Source organism: Catharus ustulatus, chromosome 5 (assembly GCF_009819885.2).
Source record: "Catharus ustulatus isolate bCatUst1 chromosome 5, bCatUst1.pri.v2, whole genome shotgun sequence".
NCBI lineage: Eukaryota > Metazoa > Chordata > Aves > Passeriformes > Turdidae > Catharus > Catharus ustulatus.
The window spans coordinates 65204762-65232469 of record NC_046225.1 but is presented as its reverse complement, the minus strand read 5'-3'; the positions used below and the strand labels follow the sequence as shown (position 1 = coordinate 65232469).

The 27708-nt window shown below is 37.2% G+C and overlaps 1 protein-coding gene across 2 annotated transcripts; it reads right to left on the bottom strand.

Moving 5' to 3' along the window:
* Positions 1-282: 282 nt before the first annotated feature.
* Positions 283-27708, bottom strand: SH3TC1 (SH3 domain and tetratricopeptide repeats 1). Of its 2 annotated transcripts, XM_033061347.1 has the most exons (18): positions 27634-27708; positions 22207-22458; positions 19868-19942; positions 17645-17772; positions 15301-15406; positions 14962-15105; positions 14248-14422; positions 13858-13931; positions 12842-13037; positions 11813-11940; positions 9608-9649; positions 6321-8006; positions 5782-5962; positions 3768-3918; positions 2478-2600; positions 2041-2191; positions 986-1182; positions 283-784 (listed from the first exon to the last, which is right to left on the bottom strand). In XM_033061347.1, the coding sequence occupies exons 2-18, from the start codon at positions 22412-22414 to the stop codon at positions 554-556; spliced, it is 3996 nt and encodes a 1331-aa protein (XP_032917238.1). In that variant the 5' UTR covers positions 22415-22458; positions 27634-27708; the 3' UTR covers positions 283-553. The 2 variants fall into 2 exon arrangements, with proteins under 2 accessions (XP_032917238.1, XP_032917239.1); XM_033061348.1 differs by lacking the exons at positions 15301-15406; positions 19868-19942; positions 22207-22458; positions 27634-27708 and having other exon boundaries at positions 11813-12000; positions 17645-17727.

Here is a 27708-nt window from a genome sequence, read left to right as displayed (position 1 = left end):
TTACAATAGGTATGTAAGTTGTTGAATTAGAAGACAAATCTTAACTAGTGCCCATAAGTACTGCAGTAGAAGAATTTGACAGAAAATGAGGGGTGATGTCTGGGGAGCTGGGTCAAACCAATTCTCATGTCCATCTAACGTGCTTGTGCAAACACATTTACTTGTTGTCAAAAAGAGTAATAAAGCTAGGTCAGGCAAAGGAAGCCACAATTCATATTGAGGGGTTTTTCTTCTGTAACACTTTATTAAATATTTTTCATTGCATCTATGCATTAATCATTTTCCAATATCCATCAAGGCAGAAAGGTACAGCAAAGAAAATTGTAGTTTAAAAAATAGACTGTTAGGTTTTGGTTTTAGTTCACAGACTGATCCTTAAACAACAAGTACAAGACTGTGTTTCTTAAAGACAATGAAATGTATCTCACTGTCATATAAACTGATAATTTAGTCTGGGATGAGTCATTGAATGCAGCCTGCATCCTCCTACAAATCCAGTGCAGTATTTCCTTCAGTTCTTCTGCAGTAGTTGAGTTGCATTTTTCAAAAATGCTTATGAACTCTTGTAACACTGATCAGGAGCTAAATTTATTCTCCTTACATTCAGCTCTGTTGCAAAGGTTCTTGCCTTTTGGTAGAAGAAGAGAGACATTTCACGATCCACGAGGAAGTTGTGGTAAATCACAGCAAGTCTGGTGTAAATCTTCAGTTGAGCTTTCTTATTGCCCAGGTCCATGGCAGCAGCGAGTGCCAAGTGGTAATAGCCAGCTGCATCAAAGGGATCCTGAAATAAGAGACTCAAAGATAGTACAACCAGTGCAAGAGGACTGCAGAGCTCAGGTTTGTGAGTATCTAACAAGAATACTACAGATTCTGATCTTTTGTGGTTTTCCCACTTTACTGTTTACATTCCAAACCACAAAACCAGTAATATGAAATATTACTCATTACAAAAATTTGCTAAAAAGTTATTAAAATTTCCTACCTTAAGGTCATAGAATATGATGTCTCCTAAAATCGAGTACACCTTGACATAATAGAGTGTTTCCTCCTCAAACTCCAGAGGAGAGGAGCAGAGGGACAAGGCCTTTAAATAGAAGTGTTCAGCTAGTTCACAGTGACCCAAATGGTGATGGATGGCTGCCAGGCGATGGTAAGCTATTCTTTCATTTAGCTGATTTCCTAATGAGATAACATATGAGTCAGGATAAAAAACAGAGACAAAGTACTCAAATATATGCTACTTTTAAAAAAAATCTATATTGAATTTGCTGAGCTTTTATTCAATAAAAACACATTTGCTTAAAAGATATATGGTAAATACTTGCCATTTAAGAAAAATCCTATAGAATTTCTGAATTTCCTCCCATAGAATTTGACAGTGTCTATGATTTTAAGAAATAAATACATTCATTTCTCATGTATATATTGTAATATATATAAACACATACTGTGCATACTTCGACTAAAAATAGATTATTAAAGAAATGAAAGAAAGTTAATGGGAATAAAGACTCCCTTGCCCATCCCAATATATATTTGACATGAAAATTCACTATAAAAACATTACTTTCAGACTGATCAAAATAACCTGTCTGTGCTTGTACAGAGGGTTAAGAAGGTTCTTAATCAGTTGAACAGCTCCCTGACTTGAAGAACAGTAATTTTGAAACAAAACCTATAATTTTTGATTTTTCTATCTTATGTTGGTTCACAATCAAGGCTGTGGACAAATCTGATGCACTCAAAAGCCTCTTAGGACTGTATTATTCATGAGTATTGTATCAGCTCTTAGAATTACAATCAGTTTGGACCTTAAATTCCAGGTTTGATTCAGTGCTTTGCCAAAGGTTTTCCATTTGATCCTAAGTTGGATGAGGAAGCAATAAATTGCTCATTCTTGAATAGAAGCAAAAAGTAGCAATTATAGTAATAAAATCCTGGCAAGAAATGACTGAATGCAAAAGAAGAAAACTGTAGAGTTCTGTTATATTTTTAGAGGTATCACTCATACTCAGCTATAATGGAAATCATTCTTACCTAAATTTACACTGAGGACAAGAGCTACTCTTGCATATTCCAGACTTTCCTCATAAGCCTTCAGACTCATCAGCAATTGCACCAATTTATTGCATAATCGGAGTTCAGTGGTTTTGTTGCCAGTCTGGACAGCAAGTGGAAGAGCCCTATCCTGAAACACACAACATCAGCTTAGGTATGGCTGAACCCAAGATGTGCACTGACAGGTTCTCATTTATATCAAATGAGGTAATTTCTGTTTTCATTTTGCTCTTTGCTTATAAAAGTTCTTACAACCAGAAGTGGATTTGAAACAGGTGATCTCTACTAACATCATGACAAGTACATGACAGGTTATAAGTTTGTTGAGAGGTTCAGCTTTTGGTTCAGCATTTGTAGAATACCTGCAATGGTGGGAGGTATATAACTATCAAATGCAGCAGAAAAACTGCACAAACCCTGTAGAAAGTCACTGCTTTCTCCTTTTCCCAAGTACCATTGAAAAATATGTCTCCAGCAGCTTCAAACAATTCCATTCCTAAATTTGGATCTCCTGTGCAAAGAGCAGCATCCTGAGCAACCTGAAAACAGGAATGGTGAAGGAAAGAAAGAAATTAAACCCTGTTTACTCCATGTTTAAAAAAAATCAAAAGTATTAGCAATTTGAAAAGATCTTTTTATTATCTCTCATAATAATGAGAAAGGCTATATTTGATGTGAACATGCTCTTTTTTTGGTACCCTGTTTTGAACAATCCAGTGGCAAGTGCTGAAGAAGAAACAGAAGCCTGGTTTCCTTTTTCTGGCAATAGTATCCTGCTATCTTTGTCAGCACATGACATTCTAAAAACAGCAGTGTATATTTGATAGCTGCCACATAGTAAATTTGAATTAGATCAAACACTAGATAGAAATAAATTCAAATTGCAAGTTAGATATTGCTAACTGCAGATTTAAAAGCCTGTGAACTGATTTCTGTAAATAAATGCAGGTGTACTGTGCTAGTCTCATGGATAAATACATGTCTTGTTAGCAAGAAGGATTTAATGAATGACAGCATGCAAAGCAAGAATACCAGGATGCTCAGTTATTGGTAGAAAATAGTAATAAAAGCGTGCCTTTTACATAAGGCAAGGTTAAGAATCTTCCTCTGGCTTTGTCTTCTTTAGTTTTCAAATTGAATTCTGTTAATACAAGTCCTTCTTTCTACTTGAGCACAGAGGTGTGTGGGACCTGTGCCTCTGCTCTCACGAGTGAAAAGACAACAGCAGCTCCAGCTGGCTGCATGTCATACTGGGCATGGCCACAGAAGGAAAGATTCTGATGCTTTGGAAAGGCTTCCTAAAGAAGCTACTCTGTTTTGCTGGGCATCTGGCCCAGAAGCCAGCATGCTAAGGTGATTATTCTCTGTTACCCACCAGCATGTAGCCTGCATGTGTTGTGCAATTGCTGTGGTGCTGTAGAGCTGTTTCTTCAATGGTGTTGAAGAAACACTTGGAATTAACAGGAACTAAGAAAGGTCACTGCCCAAAATCCTTCCAGAATCAAGCAAGGGATTAAAATGGATTACCAGTGGAAAATGCTGAGACTTTCCCTTCACCTGCTGAGCATTACATGAACAGTGGCCCTAAATGATCAGCACATCAATTGGCAAAATATATGGAATTTTTATGTCTAATTACTTACTCTTACCATGCCACCTGCACAGCACTGATACCATGTGCATGCCTGTAGGTGTTGACAACATACCTGAATATAAAGATCCACAAGCTCATTCTGCCTCAGAACATAATATATTTTTCCTGCCCGAAGCCAAGCATATGCCTCCTCCTCTTTTTTCTGGAGATCTATAAATATTCCAAGGCTTCTTTTGGTATATTCCAGAGCTGACCTGTAGGCCCTGAAACAGGGAAAAGTGTTAATCACAGAAGGGTTCTTCAGAATTGCAAATGGTTTTCTTCATAGCAAAAAATGTTACATTCTGTTTTCCCTACTTACAGCACAATTATAATTTCTCAGTTATATTACACAAGTAACTAAAGGACTTTTTTTTCCCACTATCTATCTATGTTTCCTGTTAGATTGTTATATCATTACATAAATATGTTATATATATATATAAAATTACATGTATTATTATATTTGTTATTCATACATTTTTTCCTGTTATATCTTATATTTTTTCAAGATGGTTTATGTGTCCTTCCTCTGCCTCATACTTCTGCAAAATAGAAATGTCTTCCCTCATCTTTAACTCGCCTATTATTTCGGGGTTTTTTTCTAAAAATATCAAAGAAATTGCATTTTTTAACCATCTAGACATCTGACTTAAGTACAAATCCGACTAATCAGCAATTGTTGAAACAAAAAGGAGAAACTGAGAGGAGATTTTTTAGGGAGAGGAGAATGGGACATGCTGTGATCAGTTCCAGAAGCACTTAAATTGCCAGATTTATTGTTGTTATGGTGCTCTATATGAGACATAGAAACCTCAGACATCTTAAATCTTTCTCCATCTTGTGCTGGACTCCCATCACCTTGTCCCAATGCATTTTCTTCTGAGCACAAGACACAAACATATTAAAATAGAATGTGACCTGCACAGTTATGGTGTCAGAAGAGCTAAGTTTCCTTGTTACTCAGGGCAGCCAATACAAAAAACACTGAGATACTGTGGTCTAATATCATATTGAGTTTGTGCTATTATCTGGTGGCATGCTAAGGTTATACAGTCAACATCTGGGAGCCAGGCTCCTGGGATATACAAATTCCATGTATACAGGCACACGTATACTACAAGCACAAAAAGCAGCAGCTTCTCCAGCTAGTGAAGTTTTTCTGAAATTCCAGGCAACTTGAAATCTTAACCAACTCATTTGTCTTCAGTCTCCCAAAGGATGGTTACAGCTACACCATTAAAAAGCTCTAACAAAATAAAATAAAATGGGTGACCTACTAAGCGTGTTAGATGCTCAGACTACAACCATTTAAAGCTAAAATAGGCATTTGTGCTCTTTCCATGACTGAGAATATTTTTTGCATCCTTACTGAGGCAAGTTTAAAAATATCTGAATCTAAAGTAACTCCTTGAAGTACAGCAAGAAAAAAAAAAAAAAATCAGACAAAGCAGCCTTAAAAACAGACTTTAAACATTCTTAGAGAAAATCAAGCTCCCTCAGCCCTTGCTACTACAATTTAAGCTGTACAGTTTGCTATTTCAATAGATCAGAGCAAAAAATTGGTATTTGGAAAATAAGAGCCATATAGAAATTGCAGAAAAGTGAAACTATGCAGGTTTGCATGTTGGTTTCGTACTTATGTAAGTTTTGAAAAAAGCCCTTCATTGAAGAGAAACACTGATATAGAGGCAATTTAATACCTGACCTGTTAGGAATATGTACTTAAAAACAAAAAAGTCTTGCAAAAATAATTGAAAAAAAGAATCATCTGATATAGCAGTCATCAAGAGCGGCATAACGTATAATAGTTTTAAAATGTATTTACATAGATTTTAAAAATGAATTGGTTTTTGAAGTAGTGCTAATCCCTGCAGAACATCTTGTCTCCCTTGAGAGAGCATAGTTACTTAAAAAGAAACAAGAAAATTTTCCATTAGCACTGTACTTCAATTCTGACAATGTGTATCACAGAAGCAGAGAGAAAAAAAAAATCAGTCATATTCAGCTTTTGCATAAATTGAGATCCTTTGCAGGATGGAAAAGTTAAAATCAGAATGAAAGAAAAGACATTCAGCATGTCATACCTTTCTGTTCCTAAAGACAAATAAAGCTGACTAATGGTCTCCAGAATTTGTCCCTCCAGAACTTTGTTGGACATCTTTCTGGCTAAAGATAGTTGATATTCATTGTAGATGACACACTGAGTCTCATTGGGAGCAACTGTACTGTAGAACTGACACAGCAGTTTGATTGCTTGTAGTTGACCTAGGAGAATAGATTGGAAATACAAACATGAATCTCTGCTTTAAAATGGAAGTTAATTATAAAATTATTCATTTTCACCACTTCATAAGTTACAGCACAGACAATGAAAAATATAGAAACCATAACAAGAATATCCCACTTTCATTCCATTCACCCCCAAAGTTAACAAAGGCTAGAGGTTACTTCAAGCTTCATTTCCAAAATAAAAGAGTAAGAGTCACCTTACCTGCATAAGCTGCCTCAATCATGGTAGGAAGGATAACAAACATATGCATCTTCAAAATACAGATGTAACATACATGTATAGCTAACATTCCCAAACAGAGCACATTTTGAGACTTATAAAAGATTTACTTACTCTCCAGATGGTTTGTCTCCATTGCAACTAAAAAAGCCCATTCATAGTAAAACCTTCCTTTCTCTCTTTCAGTTCCACCAACATAGTAACATCCCAGCTGAAGGAGAACTTGGATAAAGTCTTGACCACAGTCCATAATTGGAAGTTTGGAGAATAGCTTAACTGCCCTGATAAAATAATGTTCTGCCAGCTTGCTGGCTGCTGCATGCAGGCAGAGTGCCCCAAAATTAGCCAGGGCTATGGCTTGGTTATGGGTCATCTCAGTCTCTTGTGACAGACACAGTGCTTTGTAGTAGCTCTCAGCAGCTTCTCTGGTGCTGTTTGTCCTTTTCAAAGCAAGGGCAAGCATGTTGTAAGCGATGCCGAGTTGCTGAGGATTGCTCCGTGCAGAGCCTACAACAGCATTTAAAATGGCTAAAGCCACATCATACTGCTTGTAAAGAATGTATAGCCAAGCAAGTGAAACCAGATAGTTGATAGTTTCCTCTGGCTTAGCAGAAGCCAAGTCCAGTGCTTTCATCATGTAAGCAATGGCTTTTCCGTACTGTCTGTGGTGGCTGTACAGCTTTGCCAAGCTGAGATAGATAGTGCTGCACAGTCCTTCCTCCTCATTAGTAAACACAGAAGAAAGTGCTTGTATGAGGTAAGGTGCAATTTGGGATGGGAATATTTGTCTGAGTTTTCTCAGGCCATAGAGTTTGGGAGCATTTTTGATGACTAAATCAATCCTTTTCAGGGAATCCATTAAGGTACTGGAGCTCTGGGGAAAGTTAACCTTTATGCAACTTAATACAATGTGTGGCAAACACTTTTCATGGTAGGACTCTGCCAGTTTGAAATAACAGTTGTTGGACAAACTGTTTTGTAAACCCAGGTCCTTGAGAAACAGCTGAAACCTTTCCAAGAATGGCAGTGCCTCTTGGTGTTGTTTGCGTGCACTGTAATGTTTTGCCAGCAGAAAGCATGCCCTTGCCTCTGCATGTTTGTTCTGGCTCAAAACTGTCCTCTTCAGAGCATACTTGAGTATGTCTGACTCCAGGTCAGCACTGCCAATGTAGTTGGGAATTCCCATGAGAAGAGATGCAGCCTTGTCAAAAATATGAGTACACTTTTCTTTGTTCTTCTGGGTCAAGTAGATGACTGTTAGATTTGTATAAAGAGCAATCACAAAGTACAAATCACTAAACCCTCCTGCTACTGCTCTCAGTGCTTCCTCAAAATACACCCGAGCTTGGGAAAACTTCAGCTTTTTGACACTGAGCCTACCTAAGAGAAAGCACAGCCTTGCTAGTGCCCAGGACAGGCCTGCTTTCTTTGCTGCTTCCCTTGCTAAACTTAAAAAATTAACCAGTTCTTCTTCTTCTGAAAATCCATAAAACATGCTATTGGTAAATGAACAAGAGAAATCATACAGGCTTTTGAAGTTGCTCTCATACTCTTTCCTATTTAAGAAGAGCAACAATGGCTCAAAGATGCCAGATGCTTGAATATCTTCTTGACATATGTGGAAACAAGGTCCTTCAGGTAGAGGCAATATTTCAGTCTTTGAAGAGCCAGCAGATTCCTTCCCTTCAGCAGCTGGGTCTTCAGCTTGAGTGGCCTCCAAATTCTTGAAGTTCTTCAGCAATTCCTCTATCTTGCCATTCTTGCTAGTGGATCCTGGGCTAGAAGGTGAGCGTGGGATTTCTGAAATTTAAAAATAAATTACAGATCACAACTTCCTGTACACATGCACACAGAGACCTTTGATAGACCAACTACAACATTTTTCAGTAAAGATGCTGTTACAAAAACATTATATAAACATGCTGTGATTTCTTAACAGCATGTCTAGGAGACAAGCCAAAGGTGTAAAAAGCAGCAATGAGGATGAAGTAGTGTGGGAGACTGGAGAAATGGGAACAAACAGAACTTGCCCCATGTAAGCAGGTTAGTGATCAGTACTTGCCTACCCAGGCCCTGGGCCTCATCCAACACTAATCCAACTGAAGTCCAGCATTAATTCAAACTGCCTTTTGTCTGTGTATACTCAAAAAAGCACAGTCAGTGTATATTCTCTTTTCTCTCCATGTATGTGAATGTGTATGTGAACAAGACACCTGCCAAAAAAATACAATTCAGACTGGTTGGTAAGCAGAAGGAGATCTAGGAAGATCCAAGGTCTGATGTGGAGGCTGGGTAAAGGGTCCAGGGTCAGAGCATGGATGCTGGGTGGACTTCAGGTGTGGGGGAAATGGGAATTCAACCATTCAAGGAGAGCAAGGGTATGCCTGTGTTGTGACAGCAAGTTAAAGCAGGTCAGCCAGGGCAGGGAGTGGGACTGTGCTATCTGAGCTGGTAAGAACTCACATGGTGCCTGCAAAGGTTCTGTTCTCCTGTCCTGTCCTGGCCAGCCAGGCCTGTGTGTTGTGAAGTAGGATTTCTTCTATCAATCAAACACCAGCCCTGATTCTCTGCTGGCACAGATTATCTTTCACAATCATTTCACTAAATGGCAACTGATGTGGCCATTGATGTAAATTTTCCTAGTGACAATATCATTGAATACCTTACAGATATAATAAAGACAGATATGCCATCAATTCTTAAGTCCTCCCACTGTTTTCCTACCCAGTTAATAGGGCAGGGATTAGGGTTGGAGTATGCAGTCATAGTCAGTTCTTAAGTTTACAGCTGCAGATCAACAGGAGCTTGTTGAAGTCACAGATTTAGAGCTCAATTCCCTTAGAATCTCATTTCTGAAACTGCAGCAGAATCATAAATATAAAAATTGTTGTTTAGGAAAATGTAGTACAATATGAGTAATGATAGTGACAGCTTTGCAACAAAATGCCAAAGGGAAATAATTCTGCATCCTCAACAAAATATCTCCTTTGAGAAATCTATTTCTGGGACAAAGTTTTCTAGTAGAGAAAAAAATGTGCTGGAATTCAGACTCAGCAGTTGCCAGATGCCCCATAGGCAGTATTCTGCCTTGATAAACAATGTGGAGGGGCTGGGAGGTGATGCATGTGTGTCACATCAGTGAAAGTAAGTCATACAATTTGCAGTGGATAGCAAATCCCAAGAAAGACATTTAATATCAGTGAAAACTCACAGTGTCTTACAGAAAACTTAGTAAGAAGAGGTTAAAGCAAAATCTCAGAAAGCAAACAATGAGAGAAGAAAATTAGCATGTGAACATTAGAAGGAGACATTAGAAGGAGAATAGCTGGCAATAGCTGACACCTAAATTATCAGAAGTCTCATTAATTTTATGTAAAAATTGTATGTGTATGAAGTATTACCACATTCATGAGCTTTCTGAAATTCAGGTTCTTCTAACGTATCTGTAAGAAAGAAAAAAATAATATTCGCTGTAGTAGCTTTGTTATTTTTCGGTTTTAAATCTCCTAAAATAAGGTTATATTTAGCTGATAATTCTTTATGTCAGAAAAATTTGATACATCCTGGAAAGTTAGAAGGAAAGAAATATTCTTAGACCTAAAGCTAACAGAGACTTATCCTCCTGCTGACATAATTCACTGCTTCTACATGGTTATCATCAAGCAGCTACCTCTGCTCAATAATGTGGGGAGCATATCACAGTCAGAATTAAAGACAACCTGTCCTGCAGGAGGGAGGCATTTCTGCTACATAAAAATACAAGTGGGCAGCAAAGATATGACCATTCTCCACAACCCACTCGTAAAATGACATAACAAGGAGCCCTTAATATTTTCAGTGTCACTCCCAGGGTAATGGGGTAAGAGGTGGGAAGGGAAGTGAGTTAGCATTGTTTGTGCAGGCAAATTTCAGACTTTTGTGCCTTTTCAATAGTAGGTGGGTGAAAAAAATTCACTCCTATTTTAAAACATTTATATTAATTCTGTAGACATTGTAACTATAGATCTAGCCTTACATTTAAACAGAGCACATCTGCATAGCATTTAAGATTTATTATTTTGTGCAACAGATATTTCTCAGTTGTCATGCTGCATTTCAAGAATATTTTCACTGTCTTTCATACCCTTGATACAGTGAAGTGGTACTGAGGGTATGAAAGCAGAGGCTCACAGACCTATTTAAGCTCTATTTAAGCTGGTGGAAAGCTACTTTACTAGCCTTTGAGAATGACCTCTCACTGACTGTTTATGTCTGGATCTCCCTTTTATAAATGCTTTCCTGACTTTGGTGGATGAAAGCCACAGATGTTTACAGTAGTTGTAACTTAATGCTCTAAATATCTAATCAGGGAAGTGCTCATAAGTAAATACTTCTCAGTAGATTGATGTAGATAGAGGAATTGAAAATCCATGTAGTCAGATCACACAGCAAAACACCGAGTGAATATTGAAAATGCTTGCTCTGGATAAGCTTAGTTACGAGAATCAATTGACCTGTTTAAGAGAAAAGTGGTCAAGAAAGTGGTCCTATGAGCCTGGGAAGATGCAAAAGAAGGTGTTACTTACAAAGATTAGAGAAGAGATGTAGTGAAAAATGTACAGTCACAAAAATAGCAGTGTGTCCATTAAGCCCATGTAGTCTCTTGGAGGTTTGAGCTGTTGTTCCCAGGATTCTCATTAGAGCACAGAGGGTGAGATGTGGAGGCATTTTGCACATTTGCCAGGAGAGGTGTGACATGCCCTAGTTACTGTTCAGACTCACACACACTCTCTCTCTGAGCTGCAGAATTAAACCAACACACCTGACTCCAACCTACACAGTGGCTCCTTTAAACCTGGAGCCTACAGGCCTGTCCCTCAGGATGGCACTAATGGATATAAAATTTTGTCAGATATTGAACAAGCATATGCATCACCAACAGCCTGTGGTAGAATAAAAAAAAAAATCACTGCCTCCCTTCAGTTCAGCAAGACTATTGCATCACCCTGCCTCACAGTGAGTCTATAAAGGTGAAACCCCAGTTATCCCAATTGCTTATGCACAGCACAGAGAAATAACAGCTGTACCAGAGTGATGTTTCAGATGTATCTGTGAGTTTTCTATGACTAGATTTCGCTACTTTTCTATACCTTTGAAAATTAAATCAAGCATCAAGAGGTGTGTGTTTGCACTAGTCAATAATTATTATGGTATGCTACCTTCCCCAAGACAAAAAAAAAAAAACAAACACAGTGTTTGGGTGAACATACTGCTTTTTATAATGCAACCATGTGAAATTATAATTTATAATCCAGTCATGTAAAAGCTTGGAGATTTGTGCAGCTCAATATAAGAGTTTTTAAAAGCCTGTTGTTTAAATTCACTCAGGAAAAAGGAAAGAAGAAAGATTTAAAAATCCTCTGGTGGGAAAAGTCTTGAAGCAGCAGAAAAATGGCAAAGATAATATAAAGGATTTTTTATATGCCATATCAAAGATCCAATTGAATACAAAGATATTTCAAAATAGGTGTAAATGCTGGGATGTCATTGAAAAAATAATTTTCTAAAAGGGGTAAAGAATTACACATATATCTTGGACAGTAAAAAGCACTAAAACTCATACTTACCTATTCTGTATACAGAGCAAACATCTGTGATGGAGGTTTGTTTCAACAAATGTACTACTTCTTCCAAATTTTTTTCTTTTGAAAAAAATGAAAGTTCATCTGCTTCAAGAAAATCCAGATCTTGTAGTCTAGCAAGGAAAGGAGTAATTTTCAAGGTGCCTGAAAGCAGATTTGGCTTGAAGAGCTCACTGCATCAGTCAAATATAAACTTGTTAGAGAAACTAATATGATCTTTACATTACAGGTTGTGCTGTGTTCAAAATCAGTTTCAGTCAATTTACAAAATGCCCATATAAACTGATAGTAACTATGCTTATAGCCAACAGTTTCTACCATATCAGAGTAAGCTTTATGTCAGTGCCACTGTATAGCATTTTATGAGAGTCTCTATTAGAAGCATGAGTCTTGAAGGACTTTATGGTATTGATTTTCTAATATAAGCTTAAAATTACGTAGGAAATGGACCTGCAAGCACCATTTAAGAATTCCTTGTTTCAGCATGCAAACAGTTCAGGCATATTAATAAGAGCAGCCTATTTGCATGGTGCCAATGCATGATGAAATCCACCCTTTTGAGAGGTTTCAGTCTGCATCATTAGCAGCTCTTTGCAAAGGTCCCATTAGAAACAAGTTAAGGCATATAACTGAGGGTACTAGAAAAAAAACAGAACTTGGATGCTTTAACACAGATCTTGAGAGATCAACAAGAAAACCTTCTGCAAGCATAAAGCTGCTTGGATCTTGTGAGGCAAAGAATAGAAACTGAACTAATATAATAAATCCGGCATCCTCTTTTTCCCAGGAAGAAACTCGGCTACAGACTAGTAGTATTTTGCAACATTTAAGAAGACTTCATATTCCTATTGTTTTGCAGTTTTGACTGATACATGCTATGACAATTTACATTAAAACAACAACAACAAAAACAACCCCAAAACTACACCCTGAATTTAATGTTCAGCATTTTAAAGCTGAGACAAGGAGACTAGGTGCTTTTTTGTTCATGAGATATAAATATGCATCACTCACTTATTTCTAGATAAGTCCAGTTTAACATGACCTGTCTTTACAAAACCTATTTGGCCAGTAAACACATGTCTTCCAAGAAACCATTCCATGCATTCAATGAAGTAGCCAAGGATCTCGATTTTGTCCCCTTCCTGGAAACTCAGCTCTTCCGACACAATACTTTCATAATTCACCACAGCTAGACAGGATCCCATTGCTGTGTAATAAGGAGATAAATAATACTTGCAGATAAAGTCATTTAACAATAGAAATGCACTTAATAGAATAGCAACTCAGCAGAATATATTTAGCAAAAGATGTTCCTGGAACCTGTGAGTTGAATATCTGCTGTGACAAAATTTAAAGCATCCAAACCTCATTGATTTGGTTTGATGATTAGATCTGTAAATAGCATGAAAATCCTCATTTCCCAGCTGTTAGAAAGCAAAGCCTAAAATATTCCCACAACTCTACCAAATTTTATCATGGAACAAGAAAAAGAAATGTTTTAAGTCCTTGTTGTTGCTCTTACAAAGGGCTCTGAACTTGGGCCAGAGTGCAGCACTTGAACCAATTTTGGACCAATTAAAATGATCCCTATAGGATAAATATGGGTATATACCAGTCAGTACAGTATTTAAACTGACATAATAGAAGAAAACAAGCCATATTTGCTCTCTAACCTCAAACTATCTGTATAATTTTTATTTCTCTGGCAGTATGAGATAAAGCACCATACATGTGGAAGATTCACAATTACATAGGTGCATTTTCTGAGGCATCCTCAAATCAATCACTCAGTACTACTTTGTGTAATATTTAGGAGGAAAAAGGGGAAAGACAAGACTTTAGAGTTTCACTCTTTAATCTTTGACAAATTTATACTCTCACTAATACTGAAAAGTAATTTTGAAAGCTGTTTCCCCACTCTAACATAATGGACAAAAAGTTCTTGAACCTTTTAGAGTCTGTTCTAGAAAAAGCATAGAGTAAATTTGCGATTATTCTAACATTGATGTTTGAATGAAGTTTCTTACCAACTCTTTTGATGGAATTAGGTTCATTTTTATATGAAAAATCAATGGGATTAGAATACCCTTTCAGAAACCATCTGAAAGCAGAGAAAGAAATGGAAGTTTGTTAGAAATTGAACACTTCACTAAATGTTGTGACAGTACCAGTCATATTTAAAATACATATGAAAACTGAGCTGTCTCTCACACAATTAGCTTTCAATTTCAGCACTGCCCATACCCTTCAGACACACTTATGTTTTGATTAATATTATAGTTAAAATACTGCTACTTCAGGAAAACAAACCAAACTGAGAAAGCCATGCTATTTTTCCCTACCCCAGGTAGACGCATCTCTAAGCGGGCAGATGAATCAGATGCACATGAAATAGGTAGGCAGAGTCAGGTACCTACTGATGGAAAGGCTCCAATGGCTCCAGAGAAGCATTAGACCACAAAGGCCTGTCACTATCCACAGATCCACCTGTTACATCTTCAGTAAAAGCCCCAGCCTCAAAATAAGTTGTTTCATTATCTGTAGCCATCATCTTTCGTATTGTATTATCAGGGTATAAAACAAAAAAAGAACCTAAAACAAAAGCAGTGGGGCAGAGGTCATTTTATGTAATGTTTCAGTGCAATATAAGCCAAAAAAAAAAAAAAAAAAAGCAGAAATGTCTTAATGAAGCACAGAGCCTCTGCTGCAATTCTGCATATTCCTGTTGCAGAAACCAATCATCCACCTATCCTGTCACCCTGTCTCTGGCAGTACCAGTAGGTGATGCTGTTTAGGAGAAGCACACAAGTCTAGCAACTGTTTATAATCCTTCTCCTGCACACCTCCAGAGCCTGCAACAATATCAAGTGAATTGGAAAGTACATGGTTCCCTAATCCTTTTGGTATCCATTTATGTACCAGGTGCACATTAATTTCTTCAATCCCTTCATGATCTCACTGAACCCAATCTGTGTTTGTTCCTTTCTTTTCTCTTTACAATGTACATTTGGAATGATTAAATTTAAACTTCAACTTCATTAAGTATTTGAATAGGTCTTAATGTCTGATTTGAGGATTTTAAATAAAGATGATTCGCTGAACCCAGCCTTAGCATGTACAGTCTTATTTACCTTCCTGTACTAGCAGACTTCTGTACATCAAATTTAATGATTTTTCATTTATGCAGACTTCAATGCCTGTATCGTCCTCCTCTTGGGAATAAAGCCAGAAAGACTGGTCTAGGAATAAATTCTCCATGCAATGATTGATAAAACCTAGGAAAAAGAAAATCCGATTTGTTTTCTTTGCCATTTTACAAAACACAAAGTTTCAGAGAGTTAGAGACTACTCCATTATTACTTAATGCACAGCATATAAATCACAAAATTACATTCAACAATGTCCCAGAAATTGTGTGCAATTGAATACAAATTCACGGTACAATAGTTCAGTATGTTAAAGAACTTTACCCAGTGAGTGGTAGGTTAGAAACTTCCATATTTCTTCAAAAGTTTTAAATGTCACCACTATTAAGTCTTGATCACTGTGAATAGACAGGAGTCTGGCAGAAAGCTCCTAAAAATCAAAACCAATACTTTATTTACAATTTCACCAGATTTAACCACAATTTCTCACTAGGTAACACTTGGACTAAAATACTATGCATTAAGAAGGATTAAAAAATAATCCAGGATTTTATCTGTATGAGATACCTGTTCTTTAGCATGCATCTGCAACATACAGGGAGCCAAAATTTAATCTGACTCTTGCTTAGCAATTGTACCAACATTTTCAGTGAGTTTAATTTACAGAGGAAAGAAAGAGCACACTGAGACTGAAGGTTTGTCTAAATGTCTATGTATAGACAGAAGTATAACCATATAGTCAAATGTATATATACAGGCAAGCACATAGCAGTTGTTTCCAAGAATAACCTCTGCACAGCGTGGTTTATAGCTTGGGAGCTGCCTTTGTCAGACATGTGGGCATTAATTTTAAATAGTGGAAAGGAGCTAGTTTGGGTTTTTTAAACTTGAAATTGATCACTGTAAATTTTTAGGTTCTACAATGTAGATTACCCTCAAAGCTCTGGACACACACAAAAATGCAGCTCCTTTGATGCAACTTGGAACCTACTTCCTGGTATTGTCTGTCTTTATCCAGAAGACGTATTCAATAATTACTTGCCAGTTCATTCTTTTTTGGTTAAAACAAATATACTGTACTACAATTTTTCTTTTTTAAACGATGCAGTAAGATCTTTTTATCTCATTTGTACTGGTTCACATTGCTAGAATAGCATTAAATTACACTTTTAACAAAAGATAAGCAATGATCATTGTACGTGGTAAGGATGGTGTTAGGCTATTCCAGAAATGCTAAAAGGAACAACTACATAAACCTTCAAATAAGTGAAAAAAACCCACATTTTGATGGATTCTATACAGAGAGGTGTAATATAGTTTGGTTGCACTCCAGTTTGTAGCTTAAAAACAATGCTCCCCAGTGATGCTGGCTATTGCCTTTCAGGGAAATACAAAGAACTCTGTAATTTATGAGACAAGTATCTGAATCACTATCTCAGAGAATAAATCAAATTTAAAGCTAACAGGTATGAAGCTACTGTACCCTTGCTCCCATCACATTAAAATTGAAATGCAGCTTGAAAAAAATTGAAGGACTGATCAAAAAATTGATTCTAACTCAAGGCAGTAGGGAGGAAATTGTCCTCAAACTTTTTCTATAATCTGAGTAAAATGGAGCTAATCCACTGATTTTATGATTGTTACAGTACAATTTTAAAATATCTCTGAATGAATTCTGTTTAACATCCATATTTTCAACTCACACAATCTGAACACATTAAAATATAAAATTCCAACCTAGGCTTCTTCAGCAGGCATATCTCATCACTGCTTTGATCTTCTGCATGCACCTTTCTACGCTAGATTACATATTAATGAGAGCCTGAAATCTATTAATAAATTGCCAATACATGCTAAAGTATGTCAGCCTCAGGGGCTTCATGCACGGCTGAGTATCAAAACAACATTCAAATGAAACTCATTATCAAGCTTGTTTCCTTCAAAGTATTTTCCAGTCTGTTTCTAATAAGGCCAAAGATTTAATGGATTTGTTTGCTTTTTTCCTTTGCCTCCCAATCCCATCTTCCTTCCTCCATCTCCCTCTAAACACAGTCCAGAGCAGAGAAGCAGAAGTACAGACTGTTTTCACAGCCACAAAGTCAGCAGCCTGGTGGTGGGGTGGTCACAACATGTTAAAGGAAAACGGTGTAGATACACAAAAAAATTAAAGACAGTAATAAAATTTGGTCAACAATTTTATGCTATCTAAAGTTATGGCCACTTAGCCCTAGGAAGTCCAGTGCTTAGGCTATTCTCTTTCAGACTTCCTCTTTGGCTTAGCAGTGACCTTCCCAGGAAATTGGCAGGCCAAGTAACTCCAAGTGTCCAGAAACTGAAATGATGAGTCAATACGAGGGCAAATTAAAATAAATCAAATCCTTATTATTTCCCTTGATGCAAATGAAAGCTTAAAGCTTTTAAAATAAACTAATTCAATTATATATTAAGATGGGTTTATTTATTTTGCATCAATTTGATGTTCCAGTCTTTTTTAATAATTCAGTATTTATAAAGTCCCTAAATGTTTTTGGACCACAGAAAACTGGTCACTCAAAATCAAGGACCCAGCATGTAGATGGAAATAGGACCCAAATATCCTGCAGACCATTTCAGTGGCACAGGGGCTATAATCTGAATAAATAAAACAATTTCCAAGCAGTTGACTTACACTGAAGACAGTCATCACCTCCTTGCTGTCATTCTCCAGAAGACGGAGCTGCCCTCTGAGCTGTCTTTGGAGCTTGGGATCAGGACATCCACTCTTTCTTTTTATCATTGTTAACTTCAAGGAGATATCTGGAGGAGGATATCCATTTTCATTACTACAAGCTTGGTAAATCAGCTTTGGAGAATCAGAAAATGCCTCAAAATCATAGAATACACATATTTTTTCAACTTCAGAGACAGGCACAAGGAACACTGATCTACTGCATGTTTCTTTTGTGTTTTTATTGTAGGAGACTAGCATGAAAGAATTTTGAGAGACAATAGATACTTATGGATGGAGATGGAAAAAAAAAAAAAAAAAAGAAAAAAGCAATTAGATTGGCCATTTGCTCTGGGCATTGTAAAGATGCCCAGATTTTCAAATAATCCATGCATACCAAAAATCAAAGTAAACAGATAGTGTCATCACCAAAAAAAGCCCTGAACAACAACAGATAGTTCAGCGTGTTACAACCCTTCATACTAATCTTAAATTGATAGCTATCTGACATGTCACCCTCATTACTTCAGAAAGACTTCATAAATCAAATATTGTAAAAGCTGTTTCTCAACTGAGCTGGTTGAACAGCACCAACCAAGTCAAATGGTCCAACTAAAAGCTCACTGAGATGATTTTCCCAGCACATCTGACAGCAGCTAGGTACCTATTCCCAAGCTGTGGGCATCTGTTCATGAGAACCTTTTACTGCAGCTGGGGCTGCAGCTCCAGCCAGCTTCTCTCACATAAAGAGGATCTTTGGTAAAGCTGCTTTCATTCCACATTAATTCATTAATTTAGCTCAGTAACAGTAAATCATACGTTTTCAGACACCCAGATGGGCACATATAAGCTAATAATACCCGGTCAGGAAGAATTCCAATTGCAAAGTATGTAACTAGGTCATGCTTCCAGCAATATGGGACTGTTGTGCATACTAAAATATTCCACCTCCTCTGAGTTTCATACTTTAATCTGGTAAAATAGATGCTTCCCACATTCTAGTCTAATATGATGTATCTTGATCTGTTTTCAGAGGACTTCCTATGTATGTCTCCAGGAGTTTTACCATGACTTGCACCTAAATTACTCATTACTCTAAGGTCAAGAAGGGTGCCTCAGAAATATTAATCTGTGTTACTGAATTACAAGGCCTCTCCCTTTAAGCTGTGGTTATATAGTCGATTGTCAGTAGAAAGAACACAAACTAGAGTCTGAATGTTGTTCAGATCACTGCTAGAGCAGAATTATTGACCTTTTTATTTTACCTGAAAACATAAAATATACTGGCACAAGAGAAGACCAAGACTAAGAATGAATATGCATATTTTACATAATAAAATTGTTTGAGGTGAACATGTAACAGTAGACACACAATCTAACTTTTATAGAAGATTATTGTTCATGAAATAATTATTACATTGAATTAAAACAATAGAAATACAGCTACTTCAGTAAAAAAAATAAATCCTATAATAATGCCATATAGAGATGAAATATAGTGTAAAACCCCATTATAGTTTCCTGTCTGCTTCTGTGAGCCCTGACCCATACCTCCAGTTCCAAAGAATCCAAATTCTGTACACAGCAAGACAAGCAGGTACATAAAGCACTAATAATTTTACTAGAAATAGCCATATGCCTGGGGAAGGCTGTCTTCCTGATGTGATTTGTCAGGTCAAGCCAGAGAGGAGGAAACAACTCAGTGTTGGTTTGGATGGCACAAGAAGGGAAATGAGCCAAGACCCTCAATTCACAGTGCCTGGCACAAGCTCTCCAGAGGTGAAGCCTACTGAAGCCACCTACTGAGAACTGCACTCAATTGACACTTCACTGAAAATACAGCATTAAAAACAATAATAATAGATACTTTGAAAGGTTACAAACTTTAAAAGCTAAAATACTTGAAGGATTGAAAAGTATACGTAAAATAAGTGATGAACTATTTATTTACTTCTCTTTTTTTTGTAATCCGTATACAATACAGTACATAAATTATTTCCGGTTTTTGTAGCAATTGCTCCCTCTTTTTATAAGAAAGTCTAGACAAATCTTATGTACAAGTTGGTCATTTCACAATTACCATGAAATACATTATAAACCTTACAGGAGTGATGACTGCAAATGCTGACATAGTTGAGTTGTCTTAAAAATAAAAAGTAAGAAAAATGAAATGAAATGCCTTACCAGTTGGAAAATTCTCTGCCTGACTGGGAAAGGTCCTTGAACTGACATTCATGCATTTTTCACTTGGAGAACACTCTATTATGATAAATTAAAAGAATGGTTATGGACTTTTCTAAGTCATATAAATCACACCAAAAAAAAAAACCAACAAAATACCCCATGCTTTCAAAGCATTGGATGAATCAGATAATTTCTAAGAGAATAAATATTTTCTCTCCTTCCTGCTATATAATTCCAAACCCCACAAAAAGTAACTGCAGAATATTTCTTTGCTCCTGGGGTGCAGGGGTAAGTTAAGTCTTTATTGCATCATTTTTATGTGAAATTTCAAAAGGAAGAATTTGTGGAAAGACAGGTCCTCAGGAAACAGAATTTTTATTTGGGAGGGAGCAAGGGTCAGACCTAAATGTCTCTCCCCCTGCACCAACACTAAAAATGGCTCCCACTGATGCTTCAGTGGTATAAATTGCTGTGCCATGTACCAATTAATACATGGAGAAAAATAACTCTTTATCTGTTACATATGTATGTAATACTTGTGAGGGGGTACTGTAAAACAAAATTATTCGAAGTTTCAGAAAAATATCACAAATAAGGTGTGCTTTGTATTAATAGTAATCTGCTTTTTCACTTTGCCCATATTTCTTCCTGGTCTTTGGGGAATTACGTATTTTCATGCTGATAAAACACCCACTGCAATCACTTCCATATTCTCAAGGCTCTCTGGGAAAATATCAGTGAAGACAAGGCTTCATATTTCTAAGAATAAAAGCAAGAGAAATAGATCTTCCGTTTTTAGTAGAAAATTTCTGAGGCAATATCCATGTATCTCAAGACATTATGGTAATTTCCAAGTATTTTGCATGTTTTCTCAAGTGCATCTATGAAGGTTCCATGGACAAAGTCATACAAATAAATAAGGGTACATAAAACTGTTCTTCCACCTCACAAAGAAAGAAAGCAAGCACTAAAAATATTGTCTTTAAGGTCTATTACTAGCACATACTAACATTAGAAATTGTAATCCCAAACACTTTAGTTTTGTAGGGTTTTAGTTTTGTGTTTGACAGAAGCATTGCAGTTAGGGTTTTATTTATTTTCTTAATATGAACTATGTGATGTTTGTTTTTAAATAGAAATTTGACAGTAATCTCACTGTGGTGCAGGCTGACTGTTTTTAGGAAACATTCTAAATTCACATCCCCTAGAGCTTCTGGGATAGGACTTACCTGTAGTTCTGCTTTTTCAGGTTTTAGTCACAATTATAAACACAGAAGTTGTCAAAACTTTGAGAATAAATTATCATTTTGATAATAATTTAATAGTTGACAAGGACAATAAATTAGCATATGTTTTTGATAAGTAAACTATTATCACTATTATTTTGATATTAAAAACTGTAACTTCCCTTGAAAGACAGTTATCAAGACATTAATATCCATTTCTGTGACTTAGGAAAAGTCAAAGGCTATCAAGCAAGCATTTGAATTACTCATCAGTTTAATTTAAAATAATAGTTTGCTGGTAAATTTGAGTTAAGGGTAAGAGTTACTATAAATACAGTTTTAATATATTTAAACTCTTTAAAGTACTATAATTAGGTTCAAAACCTTAATATGAACTCCTACTTGGTGGTATGTCTTATATACTTCTTGGAAAGCTAAAGAGCAACTTTATACTGCCCTGGGATGCTTGTACCTGGTCCTTGATGTCAGAAACATTGCAGCTGTGAACAAAAAGACATTGTACAAGTCACAGGACATGTACTTTTAAATGAAATAGCTTTTTTCCATGATTGAAGTATTTTCAGATTAAGAAAGCTCTTGAACCTACTGTAAACTAAGAGCTTGGCCATTGCCACCTACCTATGTCACTCCACCCCTCTACCTAAAAGGTCCTTCTGACTTGCATGGTTTTACCCCACAAAGCAGATTTTCTTTTGCACAAAGGCAGTACTACACCTCTGATGAAAAAGGAGCTTTAAAAAATTATTAAAATAGAAACTTGGCTTCTGAATCTTACAGATATAACAAAAAGTGCTAGAAAAAGAACCCTGGCTCTTGGATAATTTTCATCTCCTTTTATCTTACTATAAGATAATCCATTTGACTGTCCCAAGTGAATTTCAGTGTCGATTGTTCAATAGTCCAATCTATGCAGCGTTTCTATGGAGGAAACATAGCTGTTTGTTGCCTTTCCAAAAAAGTCCATCTAGGTTCTGTGACTGTATGAAAAACACATGGCAGTTCTCAGCTCATGCATCATTTAAAAAATACAGTAATTCAAGCAAAGGAGAAGCTGGAAGTAGAGGCACTGGGATGTATTGTTTGAGGTCTTACCTGTTTGTTCTTGCAAAGTGTCTGTCCCAGCTGTATCCCCGAGAGTACTGAGGGCAGCATTGCTCTCCACATGTTTGCAGTCACACCTGCACATTCCCTGCCCTGTTTCCTCTCTGTCCAAGTTCCTGTCTTGCTCTCCCTCCAGAGCAGGGACAGTGGTGTTCATGCTGAGCATTGATGTGCCACCTGCCACTGCCAAACTCTCCATAATTTGAAGTTCCTCACAGTGCCACAATTAACATTATCAACAACCTGAAAGGAAAAAAAAAACAATAATTTTTTTTAAAAAAGCATCAGAAAAGATTAGCATATTCAAGAGCTGTCCCTCTGCTGCAGGAGTTATTTTTAATTGCAATATGGATTAAAGAATATCCTATATGCTTCTTTCAGAAGAACTGTTGTGTAACATCCAAATTTATCCTAGAAAAAGCTCCTGCAATGAGGTGGCATCACTGCTTTAGGAACAAAGCAATAGACTTGGCTAACAGCAACAATTCAAGGCCTGAAGTGAAATGTACTTGTGCCCACTGCTAATTATTCATTCTTGGCCAGCTATAAAGCAGAGCCTCCCAGGGATAACATCATTCACATTAACAGAGGGATTGCAGGGGAAAAACATCATTTTCTAAAGGTGACAAGGATGGAACAAGTACTGCATGCTGAATTCAAACAACAAAGAAGGTTTATATAATTTCAGTTAAAGAATGAATCCTCCACAGGAGCCCACTGTTCAGGAAGACAGGCATCCAAGGATCCAAGTATTACTTTGCAGCAAAGCAGAAAAATGAAGCCCTACTGAAGCTAGAGGCTGAGTCTGGCAGCAAGACTCCACTTGGCACGATCAGGAAGAAGGAATAGAAATGGCAGCAGAGCACAAGTGGCTGCAAGCTTCACTGCTCCCTCCAGTCACTGAGCTGAGGCATCCTGCAATCCCATTTCTTGGCAACAAGCTACTTTGGGGTCAGGAAGATGCAGCCAGACCACCAGCCAAAGCATCTACAAAGGATGTGACTCATGTAGCCAGAACATGACCACTGATATTTTTACCCTTTTCCTCAGTGGGTTTCACATGTCTCTAAATTATTTCATAAAGCCACAGGATAGATTTTTCTTTAGTCCTGGATTTAATCTGAATTCCACTGTGTTTACTACAGCCATATTCATTAACGAGCTACATTCATAATGAGTGTCCAAGGTCATGATCTTTGGGAAATTTCATCTGTTTTCCAGTAGAAATTAGTTAGATCTGAAGCTGCAGTTGAAATATGCACTTCTGCTCTGCTAAAGCCTCAAACTAGTGCATCCACTTAAGATCTGCCTTCAGTCTGGTCAAGAAATGTCTTGCTTCTCCATTTACCATCCAATGGGCTGTCCCAAAGTACACAGTTCCAGCTTTTTTCTTCACAACCCTGCCTTCCAACACTTCTTGCTCTCCAAGCTTCACATCATAGATCTCTAAACCTGAGCAAACCAAATACCAACACAGCACAACAGCTGCCAGCAGCCTGCCAGGATAGGGAGGTACACAGGACAAGGCAGGATCTGTCTGCACAACTTGCCTACTCTTTTACAGTCATTGAAACCTTTACCCCAAATGAGCACTTTTGGAAAAAAAAAAGTGAACTATATATAGACCAAGGCAAGTTATGCAATTATAGAAAATTAATGAGGTATAGTTACAGGTTGTATGACCAGCTCAGAGGATTAAATCATAACCATGTCTACCACAAGTTAATGAAGTATGAAGAAATTAGGCTGGATTTTGCTTTAATGTTTTCATTGTCCCATTTTGCCATTTATCCAGAAGTGCCTTTCAGAGTGCTGAGGCTGACTTTCAAATGATGCTTTTGGTGCTGCATCACAGTGCTCTATATAAAGCTAAGTGTAAAAATTCATATATACACCTACAAAACACAGGTGGTAACTCAAACACAAGTAGTTTTTATCCCTTCTCTCACAAAAGAACATTTTCATTAGCATCTTTGGTTGACACTGAAAAACTGCCTGTAAGACTTGATGACCTAGTTATAAATGATTAAAAATACAGGCCTGCCAAAGGCCAAACTCACTTTGCCAGGGATCCATTTTTCCATTTATACAGCTCATCTTTTCCTTGAAGTAATGATAGTAGCTAACACCAGGATTATATGCGATGCATTCCAATTTTCACACTTAGAAATTAAATACTTTTCTGCACATATTTTGTAAATAATATTATCTCCTGCTGATTAAGATGCAAATATTTTGGTGTTCGTGATAATTTAGTTCCAAAGGAGGCTGTTTAAATTACATTGTTCTATGAATCCAAAGCCAGTTGTTATTTTTAGCTCAGGATTACCCTTAATCCCAGAAATTAAATTCAGTGCTCAGATTATTCACTTTATTCCATAAGCTCCTATCCGCAAGCAAAAATATAATCCTTCACAAAATTTAGGAAAATAAACAAAATGGAATTATTAGAATTCAGTTGAATTGCAGAAGAGATACTGATAAAATTGTTCATGTCTTCTGCACCAGCCTCTGCTGGTAAGGGTAATGTATGCAGGTCTGTGAATGAGCTTAGAAAACTTGCTGTAAGAGCAAGTAGGACATCTGAGCAAATCAAAATGGATATAATCTGTTTATTAAGAAGATTCAGTCAAAGTCTAAGCCAAAGGAAAAACATCTGAATGAGTGAAAGAAAAGCAAAGCAGGTATGTCCTTATCTAGGTTTTCTCTGGGTTCTTCCAAGATGCACAGAAGAAAAACTCAAACCTCAAACATTTTTTAGCAGCTGTGTTGTCCTCTACAGATTCCTTTCCCATTTTTAATGTTTTTCTTAGCCACCAAATGTCAACCCATGTGGCTTTGTGTAAGCACTTAGAACAAAATAGTGAACTTCCCTGTAGCTAGGGCCCTCATCTCCCTAGGACTTTTTGAATGTTTATCTGGCATCTAAGTGTTCCTAACTGACACAAATTGGGTCCCAAGAGACAAAGATTTCACAGAAATTTACAGTACATCTCTGTACTTTTATTATTTGCCTTTAACTATCACATAAGTACTCCAAAACACATAAGCAAAGCTGCAGTATAATTATCCTATTTATTATGCTGATGCTTTCTCAATTATTAAACTTTTCCACCACAAATTAAAGCAGATTTAATGGCACAGACACAGAGAAAAACATTCAGCCAACATAAAAGAGCTTTAGAGAATATTAAACTGCAGTGCTTGAGTCACTCTCATTATTAGAGATTTTTTCATAAACCTATAATGCTAGTAAGCATAATGATAAGTTAGTAACTAACCATTTGTTGATAGCAACAAATACAAGATTAAGATCTTCAAGATTCAAGATCTAGCACTCACTATGTAGAGTTTGTCGTCTCTAACTAGCAGATTCTTGCAATCTACTTTTATGTATAGATAATGTGTACTGACTAAGCATTTTATTTATAATTTAGATAAAACTCTCTCATGCTCTTTGAGGCTTGACCAAAAAAATTCCTACTTGGTGCAGGATGTTGGCCATAAAACTTAACAATCTTCCTATTTTTCTGAACCCAGAGCCAACCTCTACTCAAAATATAAGCCATGTGGTCAAGAAGGGGCACTCCCCACTGCTCAGGGGTGCTGAGTTTCTGGGGCAGCAGAGAGAGGAGGGGCAGATGCTGGACAGCTCAGCACCTTGAGTGCTCCTGGGTGCACTGGTGCCCTCCCTCCCCGTGGCCTGAGCTCCCTGGACACTGGGAATGTGCCCAAGGGCTCTGTGTGCTGCCCCACGCCCCTGTCCAGGCTTGTGAGGCTCAGAAGGTCACTCCACCTTCCCTGTCCCTTCTCAGGGCACAGCAGGCAGGAAAGGACAGGATCCAACAGCTGTTGAACATCAGGTGGAAATGAGACACTATTTTTCCTTCTGGAAGTTAAATGGAATAATTCATTTATCATGTTTTTCTGTGTGTTGCTGCTTCCTTTTTGCTGAATGTTTTGAAAGCCCAGATAATCAGAAAAAAAAAAAAACCATAGCTTGAGATTTTCCATGTAGGCTGAGGGTTGTTTTGCTCCCCTGCCTTTTCTTATTATTTTAGGAGGCATTGTGGATGACAGGAACACCAATTCATTCCCTTTTAAAGGGTGTTTAAGGAGAAAACCAACAACATTCACTGAACCCGATTCTCTCTCTCCCTCTAAAGGTAATTTCTGAGACTTGGTATGCAAGAATGGGCTTTATTCAAAGTAGTAGCAGCCTGAAACCTATATGCAATACAATATTGTTTTCATTCATCTTTTTCCCTCTAGGAGCCTCAGAACAATGTAGTAATGACTTACTAAAGACCTGTCTTGCAACTATACTGCCCTAAGTTAATCTAGGTCATTTTCCCTAACTGATAGTAGAGTAGTTATTTTATTCCTCCCTTCCAGTTTCAATTAACATTTCACATCTTCTGTATTAGGCTAAAAAGCATCTCAAAGCTAAGATCATAACCAACTTTTTCCTTAGAGAGTAAATCAGACTTGATCTCTATGAAATTCAGTCACAGGCACGAATGTAAGGAAAAAACTCTATATTAGGTTCTGCACAGGCACCAATTCTTATGCATTCCACAAAAAGGTAAGTCAATCTATAATCAGGGTAAACAAACTTAGGAATCTAAGTGCTTTCCAAAAATGGAAGCTTGACTCCTTTATCACAGAAGTAACTTTAGGTTAGTTAGCAATGCTCAGTAAACAAGGTTGCAAGCAGTATCATTGTTCCCAGCTGCTCTACAAACAAAACAGCCCCTGCAAGTTTCAGAGATGTAACCTAGCAAGCTTCAGAGATGTAATAGAAGCCTTTCAAAGCTTTAGCCCTCTCTATGATTAATTTTCTTTATATCTCAGTAGCACTGAAATATATATTCCATCCCCAACACAGCTCTAAAAAGCACCGTAAGTCAAAGATTTCCAAGTTTAGATAGGGAAAATTGGAGACTAAAATCCACAATCTCATAACTGCTTAAAAATAAGCATAAATTCTAGGGATGCTTTAGAACAAGAAACAGATAACTGTTAGAAAACTGTAAAAGGCATCTGTGAATCTCAGTAGTTCATTCTGGGTGCTAGATGTGACAGAATTTGGCCTGTGGCAGATAATGCAGAGAAATAAAATAGGAGCTGTTGCTACCGAATTGCAGCTCAGCTGACACCACACTACCTAGAAGAGGAAAACAGAGCAGCACAGAAACTCCCAGCAGGTTCTCATGACTGTGACAGATGACATTTACACATATTTTCCAGTGATTTCATTATGGACACACCAAAGAACAGAACACTACCGAAATTACCCATTTAACTGGCTGCAATTCCAACACATTGACAATAAACCCACAGTCAAATACCAGACCACAAGTACCTAAAACAGAGCAAAAGAGGGAGATGTAGAACAGAGCACAGGACTTGTCCTACCTTTTCCAGGTCTGATCCACTGTGACATGCTGGTGAGGAGCAGGCAGATCCCTGCCTTTCTCTGCTCTGCTCAAA

Bases quoted from the DNA above. Each gene is read 5' to 3' on its own strand.
- SH3TC1 (XM_033061347.1), bottom strand. From the start codon at position 22,414: ATGGAGAGTTTGGCAGTGGCAGGTGGCACATCAATGCTCAGCATGAAC. The intron at 3,919-5,781 runs GTATGACATGCT...TCCCTGTTTCAG, and splicing joins TTGTCTTTAGGAACAGAAAG to GGCCTACAGGTCAGCTCTGG. The intron at 2,601-3,767 runs GTATGTTGTCAA...TCCTGTTTTCAG, and splicing joins TTGTGGATCTTTATATTCAG to GTTGCTCAGGATGCTGCTCT.